General features: G+C 38.0%; 1 protein-coding gene across 3 annotated transcripts in view; it reads left to right on the forward strand.

Annotated features, from left to right (window-relative positions):
- Nucleotides 1–20,730, forward strand: part of WDR33 (WD repeat domain 33) — a 71,923-nt gene that overhangs the window by 42,225 nt on the left and 8,968 nt on the right. The window contains exons 8-18 of one of the 3 annotated variants that reach the window (XM_075507495.1): nucleotides 9,741–9,867; nucleotides 10,445–10,599; nucleotides 10,734–10,812; nucleotides 11,348–11,458; nucleotides 12,269–12,363; nucleotides 12,583–12,591; nucleotides 13,251–13,337; nucleotides 13,585–13,724; nucleotides 14,096–14,248; nucleotides 14,606–15,655; nucleotides 20,464–20,566. In XM_075507495.1, the coding sequence (XP_075363610.1) occupies nucleotides 9,741–9,867; nucleotides 10,445–10,599; nucleotides 10,734–10,812; nucleotides 11,348–11,458; nucleotides 12,269–12,363; nucleotides 12,583–12,591; nucleotides 13,251–13,337; nucleotides 13,585–13,724; nucleotides 14,096–14,248; nucleotides 14,606–15,655; nucleotides 20,464–20,566 (2,109 nt within the window). Of the gene's footprint in view, nucleotides 1–79; nucleotides 484–1,586; nucleotides 2,543–9,740; nucleotides 9,868–10,444; nucleotides 10,600–10,733; nucleotides 10,813–11,347; nucleotides 11,459–12,268; nucleotides 12,364–12,582; nucleotides 12,592–13,250; nucleotides 13,338–13,584; nucleotides 13,725–14,095; nucleotides 14,249–14,605; nucleotides 15,656–20,463; nucleotides 20,567–20,730 lie in introns of those variants that run through there. The other 2 variants (XM_075507489.1, XM_075507490.1) reach the window with 2 other exon arrangements.

Genomic DNA, 20,730 nt, shown 5'->3' on the forward strand with positions numbered 1-20,730 from the left:
GTTTTTTCTGTTTTAGTTCATGGTACTCTGTTCATTGTGTATGTTTGTTCTCATAACTTACAGCCCTTTCATATTTCAGTTGCTTGAAAACTGGTCCCTTGTGCTCGAGATGAAAATTCTCCAGTCTGTTCAGTTTCACCTTTGTATAGAAGGAGTAGTGCTTTGTAGCTTAGGCCAATATTATGTGCTCTGCTTTCTGCCACTGGTTTACTTCAGTAGACCTGCTTCCTGGTTTGCTCAGTCTTGGTGGCTTTGTAAAATGCAAAGAGCAAGTTAAATGGCCTCTATCTGCATATCCCTTCTTGGATCTCTCATACTTGCTAATTGTCTGGATTACTGACTGACACAAATAAATCTTTTCCTAGAGTCTATACAAAGTTTGATAATCTCTCTGTTGTCCCCCTGCCCCACCCCTGGGCCAACTGCTGTTCAGTTATTACTGAGATGAGGTCCTCATGCAGTATTTGCCCTAGAACCAAAGAAAATAGTTTTCTTAACTTCTGTATACCTAAACTCATTATTTCTTTGCTTAAAATTATAATGGACTCATACTTATGGGACATTCTGTATTGGTAAACTGGCGATCAAAAGTAGCTTATGTGGGTTTTTTGGTTGGCAAGAAGGAAAACAGTTTTCCTGTAAACTTGCTGTCCCTTAAAGTGAGAAGCTGGCTGGACCAGTGGTGTTGTTCTGTGACTGGCCAGATGAAATGGCTGTCTTTCTTCTCTACCAGACAAGTAAATTACTTTTAGAGTTGATAGTACCTCTCCTCTCAATGGGATGTAAAAAAGTAGGATCCTGACCTGTCGTCTTAACCATAAAAAATACATTGAAACCTATTCTTCCAATGAAGGAAGATCAAGTTGACTGAAAGATCTTGGTAGTCCTTCTGTGTTGGGTGTTTTTATTAAAAGATTCGGGGTTCATTGGGGAGTAAGGGTATATCAAGTTATATAAAAGACTTCTTGTAACTTCTTTTGCTGGAATGCACAAATTTTTTTCTTAGGTTTTAGCAGCTTGCTGAGAGTGATGTCTTGTTCGTGTGGCCAGACACTGGTTTGAAACTTGGATTAACCTCCAAACTAGATATTTGGACTATGCTTTTGTCTTGCAATAGCCATAATCGCCAGCAGAACTTTAATGAACTTCCAGCAGGATGTTAAAGGAAATAGGTACTGAAAATGATTAATGATGGTTACTCTTAGCTTTTCTGGAAGTATTTGTTCTCTTCCCTGAGTTGGGAACTAAGTATTCTGACTCTACCACTTACAACCTTGACAAATTACAATCAGAGCAGAGAGCTTGAGGCAAGCTGGTATCAAGTTCAACAGTGTGTCCCTTGATTTCCTTCCTTTTCCCTCCTTACAACCTTGACAAATTACAATCAGAGCAGAGAGCTTGAGGCAAGCTGGTATCAAGTTCAACAGTGTGTCCCTTGATTTCCTTCCTTTTCCCTCCTTTCACTAAATTGCCCTGCGGAATTTTAGGATGCACCGAAGTTTCTTTATTAGCTTCAACTTAATTTTAAAATATGTCTAAATCAATACTGTGGTTTTGACATTCCTTCTTTCCATTAATTATTGTAGGATTCAGTAAAAATACCGAACTTTGTCTGGCTTTGTGTGGTAACAGGCAATGGCTTGCCAAAATTCTGCAGGTGGAAAAGCTGGGGATTTTGACACCTTGATGGCAGCAAGTGAACACACCAGTCAACATTTTCAATAATTAGTGAAAAAAACCTAGTTTCTTAAGTATGTGTTTAAAAAACCTCACTGAAGCTACTCTAGGATCAGCACATCTTAAAATTACATCACTTACAAGAAGCTTAGCTTCAGGCACCAGTTTTTAACACATGGCCCACTTTGTTCTCAATTCATAAAATTTAAGGGTATGTTCTGACTGAGCAGTAGTTAAATAGTTACTGTCATTGTGAGGCTTCAAATTATTTGACATTCTAATCAGATTCATCTTAAAAAAAAAAAAAAAAAAAAGTTGATGGTACAGGATATGAGCAGGCTCCAAAACACTTGTTTAGTTCATGTTTGGAGGACTTGACTGAGAACATTTTAACATGAAAGCTCACACTTTTCAGGGATATTTTTTGTTTTGTTTTTACAAAAAAACTTGCTGTCCAGCAAACTGATTCTGTACCCAGACATAAAGCCACAAATCTATGGGAACTGCAGCCTAATGATTGACGAAATCATTGAATTTCTCATCTTTCAAGTTCACACTTTTTCTTCCCCTGAAGGACCGCCAGTTGTTCTATTCCTGGACACAGCTATACTCTCCCCTTTTCTATACAGCATTATGTAGTAATTGCCATGCCGCATTAGACTAGAGATCAGTCTTGTGTGATGGCTTAAGACAGTGGACAGTCATTAGGGGCAGTGCAAGCTCTTTCAGATCCAGTGACTAGTACCAGATACTTGAAAGGAAGGTGCCAGAAAACAAGCAATAGAAAATTGTGGGACAGTTTCTCTTTGAGGGAGTGGTGGTTTTTTTGGCTCCTGTCAGCTGTTTATGTTATGAAGCATGAGAATTTTTCTTACAATTGCTGTTCATTTTTAGTGTTTCTTGTACAACATTTATTTTTAATATAATTAAATGTAAATACCATTGTAAATAAATATTTTCTGTCAATGAAAAGCAAGTGTGTTGCTGCTTTCAAAGTAGGCTGGCTAATTTTTGAACAGAAAAGAACATCTACTTCCAGCTGCTTTACAGATAAATGTAACTAGAAAAAAAAAAAGGATGTTGTTCTACCTTTTGCAATTTAAAAAAGCCCTCTTAATTCTCTGATGAATACCTGCAAAGGAATTATAAGTAATATGCCATGAGAATTTTAATAGATAACTGTGCCTAAGTGCAAAGTAGAATCCAGTCTGCTTTTCATAAATAATTTAACTCTCACTGTGATGAAAACCTGCCTTTGTCCTTGAATTCAGCTACCATTACTGCTAAGCACTAGCATACATATATTGAATAAGAAGGTATTGGATGGTTTTAATGTGGTGTATCTTCCCCTTTTATACTTTCTGCCCTATTTTTCCTGTCATTTCTCTTGAGCTAGCTCTGAGCTTCCTGATGGCTTTCTGTTTAAGATTAGTGATGACTTCTTAATTAGAAATAATGACTGCTGTATTGCACTAAGTATTATGCTGCATTTTAAAGCATCATCACAGAGGTGAACTCTCTGTGACAGAGATGCACTTAATGTTATACATAGTTTTTTTTTTTTTATTAAGTGCATAAAAGTGATGGTAAGTTAGAAAATCTGGACACTGATTAAGCAAAATTAGTGAAAAATTTGTAATATTTTTGCATACTAAAATAACTTTCTGTTGATAATTATCTGATAATTATCTATATATGACTTAACTATGTCTTATGATTAGAAATTGTGAAACATGCATATTTAATTGATTTTCATATAGTTCTCACTTATAAGAGAATGTTAAACAGCTCTTTGCATGTTACAGATGCTGATTCCATTACTGTGCTGTTGCACAACCTGCTGTCAAACTTGTCTCTGTATATTTTACAACATACGGGAAATAACCTGGTTTGGTGTAGGTAGTGATAATGCTCAAAAATAAATTCAGGAATTAGGAAAAAGCAAATATGTCTAAAAGGAAAGGTATCTCTATAGTGTTTGTAGGCTCTAGCATGAACATACTCAATAATTAAAAAAAAAAAAAAAAGACCTGACACCACAAATCTAAAGCAGTAGATATTTTCAGTTGTGTAATTTTTGTTTCTGTTCAAAGCAATGCATTTCAGCTTTGGAAGTTGCTCAGCATTCTACCTTCAATTCACTGAAGAATTTAAACATTCACTTTAAGTTTAACATGTGAGTAGTCCCATTAAAGACTGAACCCTGCATGACCCAGTTCCCACACACACTGGGACCCAGCTGGATTTCTTCCCCTTGCTATAAACCCTTACAGAAGACATTGTCATTGAGTTTCAACAGATGTAAAGAATTCAGATCACTACATGCCATTACTGGTAATTACATGTACTATAACAAAATTTTTTCATGATTCTTTGCAGTGCATTTGCTGTTATGCAAGCTGTGCAAGCACACAACTAGCATTAAGTTCAAACTTTTTTTTGCTAGTGTTTTAGGATTTTGTAGAATCCAAACTAATCACTGAGTGGTGTAAGTTCAGTTGCCACTAGCACATACAAATTCTAAACTAATTTATGGAAACACATTTAGGGGACTGATTACCTGTTCTGGGTAATCTTGGGAAAACTCATTTGTTTGCCCATGCCTGTTTCAGTAGTGTTTACTGATTTTTTTTTTTTTTTTTAACCATCTGATTTCACAGATGATAAAAATAAACTGTCCTGTTATAAGAGCTTTTGTCTGGGAAGAAAACTTACTATGATAATAGAAATGTTTAAAAAAAAGGGGGGGTGGAATTTGTAAATGAGGCTTAATTATGTCCCATTCTGCTGCTGGTTTAAAGGAATACTGATGGTCTAGGAGACATTCTGTGTAGCTAGATTAAAACTCTAGCAGTCTCACTAGATACCATGTTTAATAAACTAGCAGAAAGCTAGAGACAGACTGTGAGCAAATAAAGGAAGATAAAACTTGAGTTTATGGGACAGAGGTCTGTAAGTATGGTGGGAGGCATTGTTCTTAATCCACTGAAGACTGAAAGGAGCTTTTCCCTTAATTTCTTATTCACCAACCTCCCACATTATGCTAAAAAGAAAAAGCATACTGTGTATCTGTAGACCAAGGGTTTCTGTGGTATTCATTCTTGGAGTGGAGAATAGGAAGTGAAAGAGCTCATAGGACAGCTTTCAAGAGGAGTATAGTTCACATAATGTGATAGGGCAAAGAACACTAAATTACTGGAATTAAAATATATTCTTACCCTTATTGTTAAGCTGATTGGTGTTATCAAAACAGTACCTAGGTTCTTGTACATATGAGGTATCCACTTCCTAAGTGAGCTTTACATAGAAGCAGGGAATTGCTAGGGGAATGGGTAACTGTCAGATAACGTTTTAAAAGCCTTCCATAAAAATGGAACGGGCAGAATAATCCAATTTGCCTAGTAGGCTGGAAGCAACTAACAAAGTCTAAGGGAATTATGTAGAAAACTTAGAACATGTTTCTGCTAGCATGGTTGTTTTCCATTACCTTTGACTTGTAGGTCCTCCCCCCACCCCTCTTTTTGGGGGTAGAGAACCTTAGCTTGAATGGTAGTAAGACCTGATGTCTCCTTGCAGATCCCTTGGAAATAGTCCCCTGCAAAGGGCCTGCTCTTCTGAGAGATGTTCTGTTATTTGGGGGATACAGATTACAGGAAGGTGAACATTACTGTGTGGTGATGAAAAGGCTTCAGGTCTGACCAGTTCAAGTGGAGGATACACAGCTCTACTCACCATTTAAAACAGCATAAGAGAACCATGTGTCTTTAAAAAAAAAATCCAAGCAAATAGAATTCTCTCTAAATGAGAAACAGTCAGTATTGTTGCCATGAAATGATTGCGTTCAGTCTTTAAAATATATATATGTAGTTACAAATGTCCATTTTCTTTGGAATGTGGATGTTAAAAAAGTACAAGAAGATGCCTTAAGAGTGTCATCTCAGTATGTGTATATACATCCAAATAATTGCTGAGAAGGATCTAGAAATCCCACAATATCATTTATAAAATCCTCTTTCCAATTTATGTGCCTTCAGAATGGGGCTCATTCCTTGTGGAAAGGATATAATAAAAAAAAAAATGTAGCTACAGCAATAAACCTGATATATCCATAATTGATAGTTTATACACAGTTGCATTATAAAATATATAGATATGTTATAAACTGTAATAAAAAGGCAATAATCCAAAACAACTGTTTTTACACCATATATTATATTCACTAACTCATACATGCAGAAATTAGAGTGAGAGGGAAAAAAATCAAGTCCTTAATTTATGTGTACTTTTCCAGACTTGTGACATGCTGGATTTGATCAAACACTATTACACATAATCTTGTTATAGCCTGTTATGCATTTCACCAGCCAGTATTGCTATTCAGTGTCTTTTAAAGAACAACCCTTCAAATAAGTTGGCTAGAAGTATTAACATTCAGTATTGTAATTAACGGGGTTGTGACTACAGTCACTCAGTTCAAAAATTTATTATGCATATGAAAAGTATTATTAGAGAAATACTTTTGTATCTGAACTTTTTAAAGAATCTACATATGCTTGTTTTTAATTTATTTTTTCTGCAGACTTTTTTTAAAGGTTAGAAAAGTTGTAGTAAGTAAAACTGACCGGCCTTAGTATATTGTTTTATGCTCACACTTAACTCATGATTTTAAACTAGTTCAGTTTATAAAAAAATCTTTATCTTCAGTCTTTCATTTCAGTTTGTTTTACAGGCCTTCCATTGCTGTGACTTCTAAACAATTCACACATTTCTATTCATTTATCCATAAAGCGTCCCTACAAGATAGGGAAATAATAAAACGTCTATGCCTCTTACAGACAGGGGCTCAGGAGGCAGAAAGGGTGCAAGCATTGTTCAGAGAGGAATTCCCATCCTGGGTGTCCTAGGTCACAGAGACATATGTGTGACTGTTGAAGTTACTGAGCAAAAGTTATTTAGAGTCAGCAAATAAGGAATGTAAACTACAGATATTTGCATGAATTAAGGTTTTCTGAGTGAGGTGCTTGGTGACAGGGGTTCTGTACCAGAGGAGAGTCCGATTCCCAGGTCCTAGCCAAGAACTGAAAACTACAAAGTAAAATCTACCAGGCTTCTTTTTCTCTGGAGTTTTATTTAAAATGTATTTTCTGCATCATCTGTCTTATTACCGATAGTAGTATGTACATCTATCAGCAGAAAGAAGGAAAAGCAATATAGAGTGTCAATTGCTCCAATTAAAAAAGAGAAAAAAAGAAATTAAAGAAGGTCTGATTAGGTGATGCTGTTCAGTTATCTCGTGTAATTCGTCTGAGTTAGTTTGTCCCTTGGGAATAGTTTATTTAAATCGCATTTGTTGTAGGAAAGAATTTCTTTTCTCTCAAGAAAGCTTCATTGCATTAGGAACCTATAGCTAAGTATATATGATGATCCTATTTAGTGCAGAATTTTGTCCGAGATGCCTCTCTTGAGGGCAGGATAGATCATTTTGATCAGATTACAAAGGAGGGTCCCAGTTTTCCCCCACTATTGCCATAGTCCAGAGCACACCCGTTGAAAGATTGCTTTCTGCAGGAAATGACAGCTATCTATCTTTATAATGGTTATGTTTTTAAATATGATAAGTTTCTTCTGATCCCTGTGGTCAATTTTCATGTGCTGATAATGGTCAAAAGCCTGCTGATAAGCACCTAATGATTTATCTGCTCTGGTTACAAGTTCTGAGTCTCCTGGCATCTTTTATGACCTTTCAGCTTTGTGGTCTGGGGCTAGTGGGTAGTGACTATCAAACCTGGCTTCTGAGAAGCCCATCAGTCCAGTGCTGTCCTGTCACTGTCGCTCCCTTTTGAAGACTTTTAGAGGATGGGTGCTTCGGTCGCTCTGTTTAAGAGTGTGGCTCTGAACTTGAACTGGATTGCCCACTCTTAGCCTTTTTTCCCTCAGGGTACATATTTGGGCTGGTTTAACTCAGGGTAGGTCTCGAAAGAAAAGCCTCAATCAGGCCTTGCACAGAATGAGCTGTCATCCAGAGATGGCCTTTCAGCAGCATAACTCATTTTCCGGATGCAATCTTACCAACTAAACAGAGTAGCCCTTTGTCTCTCAGCGCTCTTCCGTTACTAAGTCTTTATTTCAGGAGAAGCAAGGCCAATGTAATTCCAGTCCATGTGGGTAGGTTTTTTTATGGTTTTGCTGGGCTTTGTTTTTTTCATATTTATGATAGTACTCAAATATTCTAGTCTGAACACATTTTCATATGGTTTGACCAGTTATTAACTGTAATGGAATGTTTCTCTATAAGGGCCTGTTGTTGCCCTTGAATTAAAATTCCCTGTCTTTCACTGGGGGCTGCAGGATAGCAAGTACCTACAGAATATCATCAGCTAAAAATCTGCAAGCATGAATTGCCTTCCACTATGGAGGAAGAGTGCTTTCTCTCTTACTACTGGCCAAATCATTCCTCCCAAATAAGCAAGGTTTGCTCAGCGTTCAGCTTCATGTTTTAGTTGAGAGACAGAGATTTAGAGCAAATCCAGACAGTGCCTTTCACTTCTGTCTACATCAGAAGACCCAGAGAAGGGAACCAATACATCTCAAAGTGCCCTTCTGTTGGTAAGACAGACCACCAGAGCGGTTGCTTGTGAGCACATTTATAGTCTTTGCAACTTGAGGATCCTGCTCTTCCCTGAGACCCTGCATATTCCAAGGGCAATTCTGCCTGCTATGGCTGGGGGAGGAAAGTTGGGTTCCTTCATCCGTATCATCAATCAATCCTTAAAGTTGTTCCCCATATACTTACCAAAGCTGGTGTTCATTTCTTCTTGGGTCAAGAATCTCTTCCCTGTCTGTTCTTTCCTCCGGAGAGGAGGAAAGTTGCACTCATTTGATGGAGGGAGTACTCTATGTGTTAACATTTTGCTTTTATTTTAAGATAGAAGTATATTGCTTATTCTAATTTGATTTTTCTGTGGCCTCAGGAGAATTTCAACTGATGTTAATTTTTAATGTTGTGTTGAATTGAGATCTATATTAAGACAGCTTGTGCTGCTTCAAGTTACGTGTTCCACCATGTAGCAAAGCAGTACTTGTGGGAGCTGTCTGACTGTGATGGGAGCCCTTTGTCTTTCATGGAACATGCTACCATTCTTCCATACCATTTTATAACTTCAGTGCCTTTATGTTGCAGACAGCCCTTCCTTTCTCATCTTGCTTTTTTCTTTAGTTACTGCATGCTGCCTCATTTTCTGGCATTGACTATTACTGTTGGCTTTCCCTTAAAGTGGGCTGGCATGGAGAGAGATTGGAGAAGGAAATTATCATTTGTTATTTCTTCTCTAAATCCCTATAGTTCAGCTCAGAAACCTCATTTTGTTGTGTAGCAGGAACAGGCATTTCTTCTTGACAGATTTTAGATCATCTGAGCAGTACTGATTCTCTGTCAAGGTCAGTCAATCTGTTTAAAATGAAATGGTATTAGCATTAGAAAAACCTGGATCCCTCTGACCTGATAAGAGGTTACATCTCATAATATTTCTTTTCATCATATGCTAATTTAGTTTTCAGATCTGTAATTTAAGTTCTTTGCTTATTTTCTGACAGGACAGCAAAAGGGTAGTACTGATAGGATAGGAACAAATATGTATTTGCCTTTCATTTCTACAATATTTCACAGCAAGTGAAGTGTCACAGTGTTATTTTCCCTTACCACCTCCATTACAAACGCTTCATGAGTGTTATGTTTAAAATATTGTGTAATAGTATAGGGCTAAAGCCTAAAGAAAAGTACCAGCTTGAGCAGAAACTTTTTAGAGAATTTTTATGTTGGTGAAGTGAGCTTGGTTTGAGGGCGTAATCTGAGGAGAAGATGCCTCCAGTGATTAGTGGGAAGGAATGTAACCTAAATAACTCAGAAGAGTTTTTATTTAGTTTGATTTTGTTTTGTGACTTGTGCTCTGTGATGTTTTTCATTCAGTTTTACATTACAGTTATGAGGTGTGCACCCTTTATTTTTCAGTGTCTTTTCAGTGTCTGTGAAATCTCAAAATGAACAATTTTTATCTTGTTAACAGGACATGGAGCAGATGTGAAATGTGTTGACTGGCATCCAACAAAGGGATTAGTTGTATCGGGAAGTAAAGATAGCCAACAGCCCATCAAGTTCTGGGATCCAAAGACTGGCCAGAGCCTTGCCACACTGTAAGTTCTTGCCCACAGACTTTGATTTTCTCAAATATAAACTAACTTTATAAAATATTTTTTTCAATTCTCTTCTTAGCTTTTTGCCTCACATCTTTTCAGCTATACACAATTGCTTCAAATATAAAGCTAGTGCTTTAGCTGTGCCAGAAAATCTAGAGGTTAGAAGAAGTCAAGTCTGTACTTGGAAAATTGTGACTTTAATATTCCTTATTTAAATTTACTTTGTCCTTCTCCATAGACCTCCTAGTCACACAGTTCTCATCTGGAAAACAGAATTGAGATATGGAAACACAAATGAGGTGTTTCATCTGGCTGATGAAAAATTTCTTATGCTGCAGTAGAAACATGCACAGTAACTGAATATTGTCTCAATGAGCACTACCAGTTGCTCTGAAGTACAAAAGAACAGGATTGCAGCATAGGGCCTTTGCACAGAAAGCCACAGTATTCTGGTTTAGTAGCCTGAACTACTTTGTAATTGACCTGAATATTTGGGACTGGTAAATTACCACATTTTTATTTGTGTCTGAGAAATCAGTATCTGGACAAACAGTCTGTCTTTCTCTGCTTGCAGACATGCTCATAAAAACACAGTGATGGAGGTGAAACTGAATCTGAATGGCAACTGGCTGCTAACAGCTTCTCGTGACCATCTCTGTAAGCTCTTTGACATTCGTAATCTGAAAGAAGAACTTCAGGTCTTCAGGGGTCATAAGAAGGAGGCTACAGGTCAGAATTTGTTATATTATGTGGATTTTTATTAATAAGTTTGGATTAAAAATTAAAGTTTTTGAGATCCTGATTTTCATTCATTAGAAATCCTGGCATTATACTTTCTGATTGTGGCTTACTTTGTATTTCAGCTGTGGCCTGGCATCCTGTTCATGAAGGGCTGTTCGCCAGTGGAGGATCTGATGGCTCTTTGTTGTTCTGGCATGTTGGGTATGTGGCATTTTCATCAGCATATTGGAAAGATGTTCGTCAGATGTGCAAGCTATTATACTAAACATAAAATATACTTTTCACCTTTGAATCTATATTTAACATGCATGTTTATGGTATAGTTTTTCTCTATACCTGAGGAAGTTTGTGAATATGCTTCATTTATGAAGAAGTTTTCCTGTGCAGATGCATTTTAAAGGATACAGTTGCTTGCACAGAAAATAGGCTTTTTTTGAGAGGGTGATGAATGGTTGAAACTCCTGATTTCTTAGAGCTTGTTCTGAGATGTTGTAATTATTTTGTTTCTAAATGTGCAGTTAAAAATCCCTACATTACTGAATTCCCTATTAAAAACAACTGGGAACAATCAATTTGCCCAACAGAAAAATAACAGAGGCTTATGTTTAGCAAAATATGGGATAGAGAAGAGGAACAACTGAATAGCAGAAGTTTTGTATTGTATCTGCAGCAGATATTCACCTGTGTGATGACTGGTGGGGTTTTTTTTTTGTTTTTTTTTTTTTGGATGCATCAGGGTTGAGAAGGAGGTTGGTGGAATGGAAATGGCCCATGAGGGAATGATCTGGAGTCTGGCGTGGCATCCCCTTGGACACATTCTCTGTTCAGGCTCAAATGATCACACCAGGTATTTTCAAGTATTTAAAGAAAAGATCTATGGGAATGTACGTACATGTAGAAACTAGAAATGGCATCAGTGAACAAAGAATAGATTGGGATGATTCTGATACACAACCAATGGGCAAAGCAGAGAGACAAACTTATTGAAATGGGAAGGCACTGACATTTTACATTGAAAGGTAGAGTCTAACTTCTTGTCCTTCATCTAAGGAAGCCTTAAAAAATACTAGGATTTTGGGTTTGTATGAGCTTTGAAATCTGAAGAAATTCTTTAAAAAGAATTGTTGTAGTTTCTTTCTGAAGAAATATTCTTATCTCCACAGCATTTTTTCCCACAGATCATCTGCTGGTCATGTCTGTCTTTTCACATTGCAAACATGTTTGGAGGCATATAGGTTGTGCTTTTAGGTTGAACATGCTGTAAACATGGAGCATTTTATAAACGGAGTAAATTTTTGTGTGTGGATGTGTGTATTGACAAGTTTAGTTGTGTATGAAGAATATATTTGAATTGAGCAAGAAGTTTTTGGGATGGACTAGAAATACATCTGTTCAGGATCTGATGTTGATGCCTTGTACTTATACCCCTTAAACTTTGCAGTATCTTCCCAATTGTAACTATGTAATTCAAGATGATAATTGTTGGGTTTTTATTTTTGGTTTGAACCTTGCACCTAATGTTCAGATCTAGCACTGAACTTGATTTAGTAAGAGTTATATAATCAAGATAGCATGCTAAAAAGTAAAGAACTAATTAGATTAAAAGTAGTTAATACTCTTGACCCTTTCTTGAGATCATATAACTTCCTTTTGACAGCAAGTTTTGGACTAGAAATCGGCCTGGAGATAAAATGCGAGATCGTTACAACTTGAATCTGCTGCCTGGGATGTCAGAGGATGGTGTGGAATATGGTAAGGCAATTTCCCTCAATATGGAAGAAAGGGGGTTGGGGTCAGGAATAAGCCTAGGTCATTAGCTGACACTAGAGTGCAGTTTCTGGGTAAGACGATGAAACAGTATTATAGCACTGGTGACTACCTAGACAAAGATATTTTTTTATGAGGATGATTTTACACTCCATGTTATCAGCAATCACCATTCCAACAATGAGTTTTCTTTTGTTTCTGCAGCTCCGGGAGGTAAGACCTGCTCTGTCAATAACAGGAAGGAGGTTTGGCTCTCCCTCTGGCAAAATCTCCAGTTTACTTTTCTTCCTGAAAACTTCATGTGACTTCAAGACTTCCTACAGTCCTGAACTACAGCACGAAAATCTTTCAAATTCTTGAACTTGACTAAAATCGTAAAAGTTTACCCTCCTCTTAAGGATTTATCTTGGTAATTTTAGGCTGTTCAGGGTTGCCCAGCTCTATGGCATGCCTCAGCAACCTTTTCATCTCTCGGGTTGCATCTCTTTCTTCAGATTTTTGATTCTTTGCTCTTTTGTGTTTGGGAATGTTAATTAAAATGCAGCACTTTAATCCAATTTAAGTTTTAAAATACATAGATTTGTTATAACAAAAATGGGGATGCATATGGGTTGTTACTTCCTTTTCTGAGCTTCTACCCTAAATGTAACTTTCCTGAAAGGCCATAGTTTCTGACCTTTAGGGGCCTATTTAGGAATCTGAGTTTGCAGTTCTTTTAATATCCTGTAATTCGTGTATGGAATTAAAAAGTGACCCACCAGTTGCGAAATATGTAATGATACCAATGGTAAAAGCACGTGAGAATCCAAAGGGATAAAATGATAATGTAAAGAAAAATGTTCCAAGTATAAATATTTATTGTTTTTCTCTAGATGATCTGGAACCCAACAGCCTAGCAGTTATTCCTGGGATGGGAATACCTGAACAATTGAAAATAGCCATGGAGCAAGAGCAGATGGGTAAGTAGTAGCTATGGGGAAGCATTTTCCTGAGCCATCCACTGTGTGACTCTATCTTTCATTCCTTTCATATATTTTGGTAGCACAGATACTTTTTCCTAAAATTCTGTATTGTGCGTATTTTCCATGTAAAGAAGGAAGAGTTGAAAACCTCGTGGTCTCTCTTGCTAAATAATCTGTAAAGAGAGTAACAGGATTTCTCTGTAAACCTGCTTTGCTCTGACTGTTTGTCTCCCTGGTGCTAAAGGGAAAGATGAGTCCAATGATATTGAAATGACAATCCCAGGACTGGATTGGGGAATGGAGGAAGTAATGCAAAAGGACCAAAAGAAGGTGCCACAGAAAAAAGTGCCCTATGCAAAACCAATACCAGCACAGTTTCAGCAGGTGAGTACCTGATACATGGTGAACAGGAAAACAACTTATTATTTTCCCAACTTCAAAAAGCGTGTGGCTGTTGAAACGTTTTGGATTTTTCCAGTATCAGCTCTCTGATATCAACGCCCAGTGCAAAATAATTGACCACAGCAGTTAGTTTAATTACTATTTAAGCATAAAATATTTGGTTAAATCCCTTATATCTTGTATCTGTACCTGGAAAATAGGATGTTATAAGATATGGAAGTTTTATTCAGCATTGTTTTTAGCTTCTGAATATCCATACTACAAAGTGTTCCAGCATATCCTTTCCCAATGCAGCAATATATTGCATACCTGTTGTTCCACAGAATTAATCTTGTGTTTACTGTTCTTTATAGGCATGGATGCAGAATAAAGTTCCTTTGCCTCCCCCACCTGAGCCACTGAATGATAGAAAGGAAGATATTAAGCTGGAGGAGAAAAAGAAGACACAGGCGGAGATTGAACAGGAAATGGCAGCACTTCAGTACACAAACCCACAACTCTTAGAGGTATGTATGTAAAGACAATTATTAGCAAATTTGTTTCAGTACTCTGTGATCTGTTTGGACCTCAACACTAAAATGCATAGCTTGCTTTTGCAGTACTGTTTACACCTTTTTTCAAAAAAACATCTAATTGAACAGGATATTGGACTTAATGCCTGATGCTATGAAACCTTCAGGGAGGCCCCCACATTTCAGTTAACTAATATTCATCTATGGATCTCTTTAGTTGTATTTCTGTTAATTAAGAGAAAAGCACTACATCTTTTTAAACTCCTGAGAAATGAGATGATTGCTTCTGGTTTTTAGTTGTTACATATACTTCTGTGCTTAGTTGATTTTCTGGGTCTCTTTTTTGGACAGCAATTGAAGATTGAGAGGCTTGCACAAAAGCAAGCTGAGCAAGTGCAGCCGCCACCTCCAGGAGGCTCTCTTCATGGACCCCAGCCTTTTCCAGGGCAAGGCCCAATGTCACAGATGCCTCAAGGATTTCAGCAGCCTCTTCCACCTCAGCAGATGCCAATGAATATGCCTCAGATGGGACCTCCTGGTCCACAAGGACAGTTCAGACCTCCGGGACCCCAAGGACAAATGGGACCTCAAGGTCCTCCATTACACCAAGGAGCTGCAGGTCCACAAGGGTTCATGGGACCACAGGGACCTCCAGGACCCCAAGGGCCTCCACAAGGAATGCCACGGCCTCAGGATTTACATGGACATCAAGGAATGCAGAGACATCCTGGCCCTCATGGGCCAATGGGGCCTCCAGGTCCACAGGGTAACGCTGGCCCACAAGGCCACTTAGGACCACAGGGTCTACCTGGGTCTCAGACTCATTTAGGACCGCAGGGACCACCTGGCCCACAAGGTCACTTGGGTCCTCAAGGTCCCCCTGGTGGTCAAGGAATGCAGGGGCCACCTGGTCCCCGAGGAATGCAAGGACCTCTTCCTCATGGCATGCAAGGAGCTCCAGGATCTCAAGGGATGCAGGGCCCTATATCTCAAGGGCCTTTGATGGGACTTAATCCAAGAGGGATGCAGGGTCCACCAGGACCCAGAGATAACCAGGGACCTACTCCACAAGGGATGATGATGGGTCATCCGCAAGAAATGAGAGGTCCTCATATGCAAAGTGGTTTACTAGGACATGGTCCCCAGGAGATGAGGGGCCTCCAGGGACCCCCGCCTCAAGGTACAATGTTAGGACCGCCACAAGAATTGCGTGGGCCACCAGGTCCACAAGGCCAGCAGGGACCTCCACAAGGCTCTTTAGTAGGGCCTCAAGGAAACATGCAAGGACCTCAGGGACAACCGAACCCTTCAAGGGGGCCACACCCTTCCCAGGGCCCTCTGCCTTTCCAGCAGCAGAAAACGCCTCTGTTGGGTGATGGGCCTCGTCCCCCATTTAATCAGGTATGTGTTGGTCTGTGTAACAAGAAGAGTGTTAAGAATGTAGGAATATCACATGGTAGAAATGCAAAGCAAGAGCTGAGAGGCTGGAGGTTTGGTATACTTGCAAGACTGAGGCCTCAGGAAAACTTAAATGTTAATGAAAAGAGTTATGTAGTTTGGAAGCAGCAGAGGTAACTCTAGAAAAGGGATTATTGGAAATACTTGGTACAGAAATGAATCTGCTATAAAAATATGTAACCTTAAGAGAAACTCCTTTTTTTTTTTCATTTAAAGACACTGAACGGTCTTAAATGGGGAATTTCCTGGGGAGTAGGTAAGCACTAATAAAAGTTGAATTTAGGCAAACTGAACATAAGAAAACTCATATGTATTAATTAAAGCAAGTTACTGCCAACTCTCTGTTGTCCCAGAGCAGTTAATCCAAACTATGGGATGAATTTACCATAGATGCTGGCACACCTGAAATCAGCTTAGGTCTGGTTGAACTTACCAGTTCAAACTAAGTGCACAGGAACACAGCTATCCTGCTTCCTACCTTGGTATAGAAATTGTTTAGCCACCTTTGTACTTTCTGGAGCACAAGTTAAGAGATTAGCGTTGTACACCGTTAACTCATTACTGCACCATTTGCCAAGAAGCACGAGAGGGAACACAGGTATCAGACAGGTTTGTGTAGGACTAGCCCAGGTTTGGTAGGGTTAGCACTGAGCTGGATCTGCTGAGCATGGCCTGGATGTGTGCTGACCACTGCGCTGCCAATTAGATGTCCCTGTGCCATGCTGCCTTGGCACTCAGCTCCAGGAGGGTTCACCAGCTCAGCAATATACTTGCGCTTAGCTGACCTGGGATACTGGAGAGTGTTGCTTATAGATGCGCCAATTAATTCTGCAGGAATCAAGTCAGGTTTTGATTAAGTCTGGTTCAGTACCAGGTGCAACCTGCTCTGCCCTCTTCAGCATCTTTCGTAATGGACTTATTCCGCCTTCTGATCTACCACAGATAATGCAGAGCTTTCCGTATTTATTGGCTCTTACAAGTTCCTATTTGTATGGCACTGATTCTGTACTTAAAATTTCTCTTGATTGTCTTCAGCTTTAAGGTGAATTTTGAAGGGGATGTTTGGAAAAAAATTCTACTTACTCAATTTTAAAATATGTGTGAGGTATTTTTAAACAATTATCTCTTTTAGACTTGCACTCAATAGTTTCTAGTTAAAGGTTTAGACAGGTATGCATATAGTCCTTAGTGTGTAGTCCAGTACCAATCACAATGAGCGATGACATACTGAAATGAGCTTTAGCTCAGTGATTCTATTTCAAATTGAGGCAGAGTAGCCTACAAATTGTGTTTTTATTTGAATATTTTTTCGTTACAAATAAGCAATAATTCCCTCCAGAAGTCTGTTAATGTGACACTATTGCTGAGATTTCAAAAGCATCACAGTTAAGCGAACGAGAGTTGGTTCCATAACTGTCTAACTTAAACTAGCATAGTGTTTTTCATTGCTGTCCCAGGGAGACTAACTTTTCTGCTTTGAGAATAATTACCAAGCTTGTGTGTAAAAGTTTGTGTATGTATATATGTGTAGGGCTGTCCTTGTCTGACCCTGCTGTTAACACTCTGGTCAGAATTCAGTAAGTTGCTTTTGACAGGTGGCTGGTTATTTTCAATGAATACTGCTATCTTGAAGTCTTTTACAGATATTTAAAAAAAAAAGACAAAGCAAGGTATTTTTGACCATTTTTCCTTCCTTGTGCAGCTTTAGTATGGTAATGTCTTTTAAAAATGAATATATTTTCAATTAGTAATGTCAGTTTTTGCTTCAGGTTGCTTTTTTGTAATATGAATATAATAGTTCCTATTTTAAAAGGCCCTATCTGTGGTATTTTAAACAATGGGCTTTAGCTTGTTTTTTGTTCTGAATTTGACATTTATCTTCTGTAAACTTGTACAAATCATTTGCCTTCCTTTTCAGTAGCAGGAGTGCGTGAACATATATCTGCTTTGTCAAGGCCTTGTGACATTAATACTGAACATTTATACATATTTGTAAAGGTTAATCTCCATATAAGATACCACTATTACCTGCATCTGCTATGCATTGGAAAGCAGGGGTTTACTGCAGAGTGTGTGGGCCAGATGTACATCTCTTCCTGAATGTGAGATCTGCTACCTCTGCAAACATGAAATGGAATAGAGAACTGTTTATGAGAAGAAAATTGTCTGAGATATGATTGTCAAAATCTTATTCTGGAGATAGGCGTGTTGATATTAAAATGCAGATGGATAAATAGAATATTCCCAAGTTAGCAGTAGTACTTTGGAGGTCTTTTGCTATTGCTAATTTAGATTCGATCTTCTCACATTCCTTTTAGATAGATGTGCTGAATTTCATCTCACTTACTGGTTGAGCGAGGAACGAACACTTCAGACCAAGTGTCTTGCCCACATAGAAACAAACTTTAGGAGCTTGTGCAGTATTTGAGAAGAAATGCAAATTTTTCTTATGGATGAATACAAAGAATTCTTTCCCCCTTCAGTGCATAGTTTTAACAAATACAGATGGCTATCATAAAATGGCTGTGCCATTTGCATATATAGGGCAGATACACCGATAACATGGAGCAGTTGCGTTCTGCTGCACCAGCTTATCTGACTTGTGCAGAACCTCAGCCTGCATTGGGGAATCCTTGAGCCGACGGTGGAGGCGGTGTGAGGTGCTCCAGACGTACCCACCTCGAGGTGTGGGGTACACAAGGCCATTTACAGCTTTTAGCATGTATCTCCTTTTGAGCTGTACATATTTGTTTTTCAGTTTCAAGCCTAGCTGGGGACCCGGAATGTATTTTGAAATGAAAGGCATGTGGAAATGCAGTGTTACAGCTCTGACTTCCTATCTTGTCAAAGCATGATTTGTTTGGAATAGAAGCTTTTGCTAAACACTAAGGAAACTCATTTAGTGAGTGCTAAAAACTGCTGCTTTGGTTAAACACTAGTGGCATAAATTTAAGAAGTTCAATAAAGTTTATTGTAAGTAAGCATGTGCTGAATACATGAGAAATCATGGAACTCCAGCAAAGTTTTGGTCAAGAATGGCAGAAGCATTGCGATAGCTGGATCTTGCCTAGTGATGGAATTTATTTGTTCTGGACTCAAGTCAATATTTGGTCACTAGGAGAGTATTTTTTGGTTTTTTTAATAGGCATTGGACCAGGCCTTTTATTTTGCCTTTTTTTCAAAGTCCTTACAAAATTACTCAATGCAAATGTGATGTTTGTAGCATATATTTGTCTGCTTTTTTTGTGTTTATCACCTATATTGCAGTTGAATATAAATGTTTAATTTAAAAGCAGTATTTCAAGATATGATGGGGAAAAATACACAAATGAACTTATTGCTTCTCTGCAACCACAAAAAAAAAAGGTAGTGTTTCTCAAAAATAAATGTAGAGCATGAAAATTATTTGATTCATGGAGAAATTAAGCAGTGTAATTATGAGTACAATGACAGTGATGGAGTATAGGTTTTTAAGTATTTACAAACTACCTGCAGTCTGGAGGGTTTTTTACAAGTCAATATGAAGGCCAAGTCTAAATCTTAATTATTAGACATGTCTAGGAAAAAATATTACGTGTTTAGGGTTTTCTGGTATGTGTTTTGGGGGGATTTTTTTTTGGTGATGTCAACATAAAAAGTTTTTGTATAGCAATCTTGCAAGTTTCAACTCTGTCTTGTTCACAGTGATACATTTTTATTGTTGGATCTCATTGCTACAGTGTGAATTATGTACATGCCCCTTTTTAGTTCCAGTCAAGTACAAACCCCAGATCATTACTTTTTGTCTGGCCTTTGCTGTTTAAAGGCAGAATCAGACAGTTCAACCACATTGTTTCCCAACCAATGTTATCATAGTGGGTCCAGTGTAAACAAGGTACCTGTAGAAAAAGTAGCTGAATTTAAAGAACATTATTTTATCCTTTAAAATTCACAAAAAAGATAAAAAAATAACAAAAGACTTATATATACTTTATTTTTTCTTTGGGATCATATAACTTACACAAACCTATGCTCACTCTACTGTTTCTGCTTGAGAAAAGCAGGTTACTGCAGCTTCTGCCTTTAGCCCCGTCATTGCTTAATAACCCATTAACAACTTGTCTCTTGGCACTTAGCCAAGTATTACTACTTTCTTTTGATCCTAGAATTAGAATTAAGAAAAGCAAAGTTTGCCAGCATGTTAAAAATGAAACTCATGTATTTGCATGTTAACAGTTTACAAGGGTTTATAGGAGAGGTTCTCTTATGGCCCTGTTGTTGCCCCCCCGTCCCAACACTTTTGATATTTTTTCATTGTTTATTTATTTCATTGTTTATTTATTTCATTGATATTTTTTCATTTTTTTGTTCATTTCCAAAGGAGGTCTTTGGTCTATGCAGCTCTTTAACTGCATATAAATCAGTACCTGATATTTTTCAAACAAATATACACAGTTTCCTCATATTCTCTCACAGGCAGCTAGAATATTAGCTTTATCATGTTCGGTTGTTACAGGTAAAATACTAGTCCTTGAAATGCTAAGTTTCCTATAAAATCGTGTGTTTCTCAAACAGTGACTGAAAAGCATGACTGATGTGAATGTCTGAAAAATTAGGCTGAAAACACTGGAAAATTAGCTGTTTCTATTGTAAGATCTGTGAAGATGCAGTCTTTATGTAAAGAAAATTGTTTTGCCCCCTTACAAAATGCTTAAAAGCAAAAATACTCACCCATGGCAATTTACATGTCTTTTCTTATTATATGCTCATAGGATGGACAGAACCCAGGTCCTCCACCACTGATACCAGGACTGGGGCAGCAGGGAGGACAAGGTCGTCTTGGCCCTCACAACCAAGGACCTGGTCTTAATAAAGGTAATTAAATATATTGTCTTTTCTTCTGTGAGTAATTCTCCTAAAAGAGGCTGTTCCAGTGCAGTGCCTCTAGACAGAACAGGCTACATCAGAACACAGGGCCTTGGCTGAGAGGAAAGCTTCCATAGACTTGGGCTGGAATATAGAGGAAAAGTTTTTCCCAA

The sequence above is a fragment of the Mycteria americana genome, chromosome 7 (assembly GCF_035582795.1).
Source record: "Mycteria americana isolate JAX WOST 10 ecotype Jacksonville Zoo and Gardens chromosome 7, USCA_MyAme_1.0, whole genome shotgun sequence".
Classification (NCBI taxonomy): Eukaryota; Metazoa; Chordata; class Aves; order Ciconiiformes; family Ciconiidae; genus Mycteria; species Mycteria americana.